The sequence below is a fragment of the Elaeis guineensis genome, chromosome 14 (genome assembly GCF_000442705.2).
Source record: "Elaeis guineensis isolate ETL-2024a chromosome 14, EG11, whole genome shotgun sequence".
In the NCBI taxonomy this organism is placed as follows: Eukaryota; Viridiplantae; Streptophyta; class Magnoliopsida; order Arecales; family Arecaceae; genus Elaeis; species Elaeis guineensis.
In genome coordinates this window covers 63,621,531-63,631,964 of record NC_026006.2, presented here as the reverse complement: position 1 = coordinate 63,631,964, position 10,434 = coordinate 63,621,531, and the positions used below count along the sequence as shown (strand labels likewise).

General features: G+C 39.3%; 1 protein-coding gene across 2 annotated transcripts; it reads left to right on the top strand.

Moving 5' to 3' along the window:
- Positions 1 to 3,981: 3,981 nt before the first annotated feature.
- LOC105057182 (protein NRT1/ PTR FAMILY 5.1) lies at positions 3,982 to 10,190 on the top strand. 2 transcript variants are annotated; one of them, XM_010939675.4, is made up of 5 exons: positions 3,982 to 4,076; positions 4,164 to 4,329; positions 4,727 to 4,944; positions 5,938 to 6,494; positions 9,129 to 10,190. In XM_010939675.4, exons 2-5 carry the CDS (start codon positions 4,227 to 4,229, stop codon positions 10,006 to 10,008), a joined length of 1,758 nt encoding a protein of 585 aa, XP_010937977.1. In that variant the 5' UTR covers positions 3,982 to 4,076; positions 4,164 to 4,226; the 3' UTR covers positions 10,009 to 10,190. The 2 variants fall into 2 exon arrangements, with proteins under 2 accessions (XP_010937977.1, XP_073104875.1); XM_073248774.1 differs by lacking the exon at positions 3,982 to 4,076 and having other exon boundaries at positions 4,083 to 4,329.
- Positions 10,191 to 10,434: the final 244 nt, after the last annotated feature.

The following is a 10,434-nucleotide window of genomic DNA, read 5'->3' as shown; positions in this document are numbered from 1 at the left end:
TCGTGTGGAAGTCATGATCTAATCTCTCCAAATCAAGAGTATTAATTTTGTCTTTTTTTTCTCACTCTATAAATAGTGTCGGTATCCAGATAGATGGATGAGCTACATTGCAACGAATTTGTAAATTTTGGGGGCTTAAGTATAAATGACCTAAACTTCAAAGGATATTTCTATAACACACACATGCATATAACTTGAAAAAAAAAAAAGAAATTATAAAGGGAGATGTTGGAGGGATAGCAAATATCATCAATCTTATAATCTTAAGTTCCTCATCATAAATAATTTGTTGAAACTATTATGCTCTCTCCCATGTGGTTGCCATTCAAGATGCAAATTCAAAATAAATAAGCATGGAGGTAGTTGCTTTGATACTTTTCTTAGAAAAAATAATTGTGAAGATAGAACCAGTTGGAAATTAGAATTACCTTATTGAAACTTTTAAGAGACAATTCTATATAATATTCAAAGTTGAAATTGCTTCTATATATTATAGGAATTCGATTGCAGAGTTATGCAACCTAGATTTCTAATTTATCTCTGCTCTATTATTGTGTGCTTTTTTTTGGTAAAGTAAAAGAGGTTGGGGGGGTGGGTGCATCTCAGCGTAGCTATTCTTTTGGGTGTGACCATAAGGCCCAGATCCCATTGAAAAATATTTGATTTGGGGACGAATTTGGGCAACAGGCATCTTTCTCCCTATCATATAGGCGAATGCAACAGGTGAGTACGTCACTCTAGCACCATCATAGGCTGGTGGATCAGATGCCCCTTCCAGACCCTGCATCCAAGCTCTCAGAAATAATTCGCTTTCATGCAAAAGAAGGATTCACCTTCCTACATAGATCATGCAATGGTTGCTTCAAGATCTATATAGAAGATGGTTAAAGGAGTTTGGAGTGATTTTTGATCTGTGCATAGCACCATCCAATGATTCACGTTGCAATAACAGATCAATCATTTTTTTCATATGGAAGATACAACATGAACCCAAATAATGGTAGGATTCTTTTGTTTGATTAATTTAGAAATACCTTCTAAGATTTTAAACCTAAACCCTTCTTCAAATAAAGAAAGTGTAAGTATTCATCTTGGCAAAGTTTGCAGAAACGACAACCTTATATTATATCTTTTTAGTATAAAAATAAATAAATATTAGGAGGAAGTAGAGAAAGAAAAGGAAAAGTTGGACCTAGAAAAGAATGTTCGACTTGGAGGTAGAGCAAGAGCCTTTTTTTTTTTTTCTTAAATCAACAAGAAGTGCTACAAGGAATCCACGCAATATGAGTCCTAACTTGCCATCCTTGCTGGGTTTTCTGATGAGAAGGGCAATTACTACGCCTCTAGATTTTTTCTTTCCAAGAAAATCAGTTGATTGCTGCAAATTTTTCTCAACGCTTTTTATCCTCGCAGCTTGCACAATTCAGTCGAGGTCAATACGAAAGGTCCCCATCTACCAAGGGATATTTTACCGTAAAGCTAAAGGAAAGAAGGTCAAATTTTCTAAAACTTTTTAGGTGACGAAAGGGAAAGCCAAACCAATTCATTGCTCGCGTCTGCGGCAAGGTTCGCTGATTTGTTTGTACCAGCGATAATTGAATCCTTTTCAGGTGTCACGACCTTTGTACGAATGGTCACCAGTCGCAGCCTTTGCGAGCCAAATTTCCGCTGGGAGGGCAGTGCTCTGACGAACGTTTCAGTCTTCCGTACGTGCCTGCGAGTGCTTGTGATGCTCAAATGCACGGGCTGTGTGATGCGCGTGTGTAGGCAAATGCTTGGATTATATTATTGCTCGCATATAAATTTAATAATTTCTCCCATTTAGCACAATGGAAAATCGTTTCTAGGCAAAGCCTACCAATGATGATACCTCTTAGTCCAATAACTGGCCGTATTGGTTCCCATCACTTCCAGGGGTTCATTGGCAACCACCAAAACAGTCAAATCAACAGTAATCTAAAACTTGCTTGAGGGTTACGATATATTTGATCGGATGAGAAAGAGAAGAATTTTTTATTCCATTCGAATATGTTAAAGAAAAAGTAAAAAATAAAAAATAAAAAGATTGTGAAAGTAAAATTTAATTTTTTTTTTCTTTCGTTGATGCTCCACGTTCTATAAACTAAAGTATATAGTCCTTAATATAATATTTATGAGATTCTTCTTTATATAATTTTGATTGGATTTATCTTTTAACTTTAATAAGATCCAAAAAAATAAATATGACTAATATAAATAATTATAAAAAAAATTAAAATTCTATAAGATGGATGGATCTTAACTTCTATATCAATTTTATCTCCTATTGCTTCATATAATTCTTTACGAATTATAAGATAATGTCTGGTCAAAATTTTTCTCAAAAAATTTTTGATTTGATCGGCCCGTTTCGAGATCCACATAATGAAATGTTGGCTCAATTAATTTAATCTTCTGAGAGAGGTGACCTAAAGTTATAGATTTTAAAAAATATGTGACTGTAAAAAAAAATATCTTAATTGAATATTGTAGAAGAAGTTATGACCTCTGAAAGTTTGATATGCAATATAACTTCTTGATAAGATAGATCTAACTTCTGAACTCTATCTAGCTTTTCTTGTAATGGCCGCAATAATCTGCATCAACTTTGATGATTTTTTTAAGATATTTGTAGAGGCAAATGTGATGTACATTGAGTCTGACAATCCTCCCATATATCCATAGTGATCAAAATAATCTACATTAAGTCTGACCTTTCAAGATCCGTATAGTGACTGAAGTAATCTACATTGAATCTAGTAGTCCTCTTAAATACCTATAATGATAGTGATCCATATCAAATACGATGATCCTTTTGAATGCATGAAATGACTGTAGTGATCTATATTGAGTCTAGTAATCTTTCTAAATTATATATACATATTTGAGTCTGGATTAATTTTTTATGGTCGGTGTTTTATACTGCATCGAATCATGCATTCTTTGATGATTATCACATTATCTGATCATAGAGAAGGACAGCTATCAAATATTTAAGAGCAGCCAGCCACGTATGGCACGAAACTTTGGCACGACCTAGTGAGATGTATTCCACTGAGCCCAGCATTTTCAGCTTTCGCATCCTTGCAGGCCATTCTCTTCTTGATTCTCTATTTTGGCTGTTTTGGTGTCTCTGCTTGAGAACCACTTTGTACCAGACAAGGTCCCCTCTTTGGTTTTGTTCGTTTCTTGTTCTGTTTTAGCTGCTCTGTTTTGTGTTTGTTTCTTTTGGTTGCCGCCTCTCTTGCTCAGGTAGTAACTGACCTTTCTCTTTGCTCAGTTTGCAATAAAGAAGGGGTGGGTAATTACCTCCCTTTCATCAAAAAAAAAAAAATGGTGTGATTGCTGCATTCTATTTGATTGCCATCCATCTCCTTGATTAAATGACGCGGCAACCAATCGAGAAGTGGCATGTAGCTCCCCATAATGCAAAACACACTCCCATCTCTTTTCAAGGGCACGCTCTACAGGGGATCATTCCTCTTGCTTTCATCACTCTGTTGTAATAAAAAGGTGAGTATTTTAGAGAAAAAGGGCATATATTCATCGAATCACTAGAACCATAACTAAAAAGTGAGGGAAAAAACACAAAGAAAATGAAAAAAGTGGAGCAACGTATACTATAATGCAGATTCTTTACGATGTACTGCATGATGCGGTGCATCATACGAACCATCTATCATGTGATGGATAGCCACGCACCTATACGGACTATGCGATGCCATATACAGTAGCCCATCGTGCAATAAACTATGCGCAAGATGCATCACAACGTACGGTGCATTATGAGTATCGAAGAGGATCCACCTCCTACTATATAAACGTAACCACTTGGTTGCATGCCTATAGCTTATTTAAGCAATAAGCTCCCAAGCACCGATAGTAGGTGGCTTCCATCTGGTTGCGCATGATGGACTGTGCGTGTGATACACCATATTGTACAGTATATCGTAAGTACTGCAAAGGATTCATGTCCTACTATATATATAACCTAAGTACCTAACTACTTGGTTGCACACCTATAGCTTATTTAAGCGATAAGCTCCCAAGCATTGGTGGTAGGTAGCTCCCATCTCGAGCCCTATCTTCTTCTTTCTTCATCTCGAGGAGCACAAATTAAGTGTATCCTTTTATCCACCTCCTAGGCACAGCCTCACTTCTCTCTTTCTCATCGCTAAAGTCTCAAAAGTCCTCCCCGTGGTTGCCCGATGGAAAACAAGGAATACACGCAGGATGGCTCTGTTGATCTCCGTGGACGACCGGTTCTTGCTTCTCAAACAGGGAGGTGGAGGGCGTGTGCCTTCCTAGTAGGTAAGTCTACCTGCATCCATATCCCTCATGTTTCCTTTAATGATCATATTCTTTCCTTATTACAACCATCTTTTTGGAATAAGTCATCTTCATAGGTAAATAAATGAATACTTCCCTTTTTTTCTGATTGAAGGAATAGTTTCCCTTGGATTCCACACGGATTTGTTTCTAAAGATAACACGAGTATATTTTAGATGAAAATTAGCTTTAATTATCTACGTATATCCTTCATATATGTTTGGTAAAGAGAGAGATCATGGAAGTTTACTGAAGTGGCCAGTTAGAGTAGTATAAAAGAGATCCTTTGTGGCTATAATGAAGTACTTTTTTTTCTCGACAATTTCTTTTTACTAGAGAGGTTTGCCTGAACCTACTGTCTCCTAAAATGATCATGCAGGCTATGAAGTATTTGAAAGGATGGCCTTCTATGGTATCGCCTCAAATCTGGTGGTTTATCTGACAACCCAACTACATGAGGACACAGTCTCATCAGTGACGAACGTTAACAACTGGTCGGGTTCAGTTTGGATCACGCCGATCCTTGGAGCCTACATCGCCGATACCTACTTAGGCCGGTTCTGGACCTTCACAATCTCGTCTCTCATCTATGTCTTGGTAAGTGGTAGCTGCAACCATAATTCCAATTTAAGGAAATAAGAATGGTGTAATAAGAACATGTATGGTTCATCATCAACTGGTGAAGGTTGGATTGTGATGGGAAGCTAGGGACATCAAGAAAAGAGATTTTATATACATATATTTTGTCCTAGTGGGGGACGGGCCTAGGATTAGAATTAGCAACTAGAATGCATGATTGGAGATGGAAAATTCAGAGCTTGCTCTGGTTCACACATTCATTATTGTTTTGATTTAATCCCGAGAGGAGCCCATTCCTACTATTCATTGTCTCATTCCCCTTCCATCCAACAAGTTGGTGACGGGGAAAGCCAACCTACAGAACCCGGCTGGGGCCTACAGTTGCCTCATCATCAGTGAAACATGATAGACCTTTGTCGATTAGTGACTTACATAGAAAAGACACCCGTGACAAGAAAACATAATGAACCAACTAAAAATTAAGGCTTACAATTTTTTTTTTTTTCTTTTTTGATGGGAATAAGAGGTTACGTGACATCATGTTAATACTTGTCGGTAAAAAAAAAAAGTTACAGAGAATGGGCCCCTACGGAACAATAAATAGAATCAATACCATTTCAGACATCAATTTCAAAGAAACATTACATGTCCATTTCAGCAACCATGCACAGGTATTATTTGTCCCCACCAAAGATTGTAATCTCTTCCACATGCTTCGATGGTCAGCCGAATTCTTTAAAGAGCACAAATGACCCAATTATTGAAATCATATAGAACCCTCAGATAATAATGCTTAGAATTGGTGTCACATGAATTGCACTTTGGACTTATTCCCTTTTCCTTCTTCAAGTGGCACCAGCCTCCAAAGGTTGTAGAATCCTTGATGGTGCCAAGACAATTTGGTGAGCAGTCCATATCTCCATCTATCCATGCAGTGCCACTGCATCTTAATGGGATGTGGGCCGTCTTTTGCTACAGCTCCTTGACACCCCCTTCCTTTTGTTGCCACAGGGCATGGTCCTCTTGACAATGGCAGTTTCCCTCAAGTCTCTAAGGCCAACTTGCACCAATGGTGTCTGCAACAAGGCTACGCCATCTCAGATTGCCTTCTTCTATGCATCACTCTATGTTATTGCCATCGGAGCTGGGGGGACCAAGCCCAACATATCCACCTTCGGCGCGGACCAGTTTGATGACTTCGACCCCCACGAGAAGAAGCTAAAGGTGTCCTTCTTCAACTGGTGGATGTTCACCAGCTTCATGGGGGCCCTCATCGCCACCCTCGGCCTCGTGTACATCCAGGAGAACGTGGGGTGGGGTGTGGGGTACGGCATTCCCACCGCAGGTCTCATGGTGTCCCTCCTCTTCTTCTACATTGGCACCCCGAATTATAGGCACAAGGTTAGGAAGACTGAGAGCCCCATGAAGGAGATTATCAAAGTTTGTTCTACTGCTTTCAGAAATCGAGGGCTTGAGCTGCCTGATGACCCGGCGGCGCTATATGAGCTCGAGCCGCAGCATTATATCATCACCGGAAAGCGGCGAGTGCATCACACTTCAGCTTTCAGGTAATTAAGCTTCTAAGAAGCTGTGACTTAATGGTATACTAATGTTACTAATTTTGACACGTACAAAACCCTATGAAACTTTGTTGCCACCCAAATGGCTGCACCACGGATTGTGTGTTAGGTGCTGCATTTTCCAAGTAAGACTGTTGTGTATAAGTGGTGTTCGAGAACCGAACTCCGCTAAATATAGTATGTGAGTCATTAGCTCAGCAGTGGACCAGTCCAATCACAAAATTCCAAGCATGTGACACTCTCTCTCTCGGCCTATCTTTGGTGGTTGGACTGGTCCAATATTGAGCTGGTGGATCATATAATACATCTTGCAGCAGTAAATCAGATTGGACCGGTGCTCGAGAAAAATTATTAGATGGATCAGATCTACGATGGATATAGGATGAAATTATTTTAAGATTCATTTTATTACAAGATGAAATTATTACGTGTATACATTGCATCCTACGTCCACCTTGGATCTTGTCCAGCTGATTTAGGCCTGTCCTCGTCAACGTAACACTTGAACTGCGCTACTTTTTTTTTTTTTTTTTCTGGTAGAAGAACTGTGCTCCTTGACTTTGGGTTCAGAAGTATGAGGAATAAAGCAAGATGTTATGAAGCACTGTTTCTTAAACCTGTTGGTCGATGTGGTGCCCTATGAATGGGCGAACCCCAACCTGAGTTGCACCAATATTCTGCCACGTCGGATAGGTAGGTGAGTGGGTATGTTAGTGGTGTTATATAACATTGTGTTACTGGGGAATAAAAACGCGCTTGCCGGTGGCCAACTGGTGGGGACCAGCAGAGAACCTAATCTTGAGCAACAACTAGTTGGCTGCTTGAAACTTAAGCAGAATCAACTCAAATTTAATATAGAACACTTTAGAAAGGGTAATGCTTTAGGCATTGGATTCTTATTTGAAAATAAGTCTCTGTGCAAAGAAAATTTTTTGTGCACTGCAGATGGTGTAGAAAATGTACACCATCTCGTTCGATTGATCCATCTAGTTATTTTTTTTAATACGTATTTAATGTCTGCAGTTCGACTTTTTCATTTAAATATTTTGTATGGTGAAAATATTCATATTTTTTGAAAAAATTATGATATTCTACATCTATATTATGATATCTTACGTCCATACTATGTACAAGATATCATAATTTTTTCTAAAGAATATGAGTATTTTCGTCATTTAAAATTTTTAAATAAAAAAATTGATCTACATGCATTAAATGCACGTTGAAAAGTGATTGGACAAAAATGCCTCTCTTATATTATGATATCTTAGATCATATTATGATATTCTGCACTATATTATACCATAGAATATCATAATTTTTTCAAAAGATAAGAATATTTTTATCATACAAAATTTTTAAATGAAAAAAATAACCAACAGATATTAAATATATATTGAAAAATGATGGCTACGTAGATCAATCGGATAAAATGATGCACTCCACGTCAGATTTTCTACACTACTCGTGGTGCACAAAGAATTTTTCTTTCGTACAAACTGTATAGATTTTTAAAGAAAATCTTCCCCCAAAAATTTGCAAACCCTGACATTCATAAAGAGTCTTGATTGACAGCATGGGAGAGTGAAAAAGAAAAGCCTAACCTATTGAGCATTAAGTGAAGTCATATGAGACTCACTGAACCATCTGTAAAATTTCTTTTTTTCTAGAGCTTGGTATGGGACCAATGACTGGTGCTGTACTGAACCATCAGATAGTCAGATGAATATTGAACCCAATTCATAATCTCCCGGCTGAGTTCACTCAACCCTTACTAATGACTAATTTGTTGGGCCAGGGCATTATCTTTTGCACGAAAGAATGATTAACCTCCCCTCACCGATGGATCATCAGCACTTGGATGTCCATCATTCATCCTTTGTTATAGATCTCAAAGTGGGCAGCTGATGATTCAGTAGTGATTTCATGCAAAGAAAGGTTAATCATTTTTTTGCACGAAACATACACTCCCTTACCACCCTCAAAAGAGACACAAAAAAAAATAAAAAAAATAAAAAATAAAAGGAAGAAGGAAGCCAGCCCCCTCTTTAATGGTTTTTTCAACAAGAAATCTGTAATCATTTTCCATGAAAAGAGAAGCCTAAGCCAAGTCTAAAATCACCTAGGACTTGACAATGTGAGCCTGGCTGTGACCGTAATTTGCAAGCCTAAGTCTGAAGTTCTTCAATCCAGGAATTTTTTTTTTTTTTTGATTTAAAAGAGGAAGCCTGTGGGGCTCTTTTGTTTTATTGATAGTTAATATGGATAGTAATAAATTATATACAAAAAGAGAAATTTTTTATGCATCGCCGGCGGTGCAGAACCGCATGGCCAACGAGAAAAATTTTTTTTTTTTTCATGCATCACATTCTAATTTCATGTATGAATCAATCATCGTAAGCAGTGCGTGCGATTTTGCACCGTCTACGGTGCACAAAAGAATTTCTCATATAAAAATTGATGGCATGATAGGCAGCCCAACGCCATAGAATGATATACAGCATCATCACATCTCATTTGCAGTACGTGGCAAGGTTCATGTGCAAATCTAGAGTGCTTCAACTAAAAATTAAAGGTTCACTTCATCTTCTTAGTGATCATGATCGATTGATAAATTTACAGGTTTCTTGACAAAGCAGCATTGAAGCAAGGGACCAATCCCCGCACCGTGACCCAAGTGGAAGAGACCAAGCTGGTGTTGGGCATGAGCGTCATCTGGCTCGCCACCCTCATCCCCAGCGTCATCGGGGGCCAGGTCGGCACCTTCTTCGTCAAACAAGGCACCACCCTGCAACGAAGCCTCGGCCATGGCTTCCACATTCCCGCCGCGTCTCTCGGCAGTTTCATCACCATTTCCATGCTCGTCTCCGTTCCCATATACGACCGCTTCTTCGTCCCCTTCATGCAGCGCCGCACCGGGAACCCCCGTGGCATCACCCTCCTGCAGCGTCTCGGCATTGGCTTCGGCTTCCAAGTCGTCGCCATCATTGTTGCCACCCTCGTCGAGCTCAAACGAATGCATGTCATCGAGTCTCACGGTACCGATGGCCCCAAAGACATCGTGCCCATGAGCATCTTCTGGTTGCTGCCTCAGTACATATTGCTGGGGATTGGCGACGTGTTCAACGCCATCGGCTTGCTCGAATTCTTCTATGATCAGTCCCCAGAGGACATGCAGAGCTTGGGGACGACGTTCTTTACCAGCGGGATCGGCGTCGGCAACTTTCTCAACAGCCTTTTGGTGACCGCGGTCGATAAGCTGACGAGGAGAGTTGGAGGGAAGAGCTGGATTGGGAACAACTTGAACGACTCCCACTTGGACTACTACTATGGATTTCTGACGGCTATTTCGGTGATCAATATGGTGGTCTTCGTCTGGGTTTCGATCAGGTACAACTACAAGAAGGAGACGTTGGAGGTGACGGAGGGAAAGGTGCCGTGCGTCCAGATGGAAGGGAAGGCCGTGGATGGGCCCCCAAGTTCTCTAGGTTTGCGAGTGTGACAGTAATATTACTTGCAGGCTTTTGATATGGCTGTAAGATGGATCTATGGGACTTGGGAACTTCTATTTGTTTTTCCATTTGGCTGGTGCTCTGTTAGCTTTGTGACGATTGTTAGCGAATTAAGGACCCAAGCATTGGTCAAATAATTTAACTTCGTCAGTCCATGATGCATTTGGTGGCACTCTCTCTGTAGAAAGTAAACACTTGTTCAAGGGCATGGAGAAATTTTTTGTGCTCCGACGTGGAGTGCACCGTCTTATCTGATTGATTCACGTGATCATCACTTTCCAATGCATATTTAATGCATACGATTTTATTTTTTTTAATTTTTAAATAATAAAAATATTTCTTCTTTTTGAAAAAAAATTATGATATCATATATCCATATTATGACTTCCTCATGATATTATGACATTCTGTGTATG

What these genes read in the sequence shown, in the direction of transcription:
- LOC105057182 (XM_010939675.4), top strand. Translation starts at nt 4,227, where the DNA reads ATGGAAAACAAGGAATACACGCAGGATGGCTCTGTTGATCTCCGTGGA. An exon ending in CGTCTCTCATCTATGTCTTG is followed by an intron (nt 4,945 to 5,937) that starts GTAAGTGGTAGC and finishes TTGTTGCCACAG; the next exon opens with GGCATGGTCCTCTTGACAAT. An exon ending in CATCACACTTCAGCTTTCAG is followed by an intron (nt 6,495 to 9,128) that starts GTAATTAAGCTT and finishes ATAAATTTACAG; the next exon opens with GTTTCTTGACAAAGCAGCAT.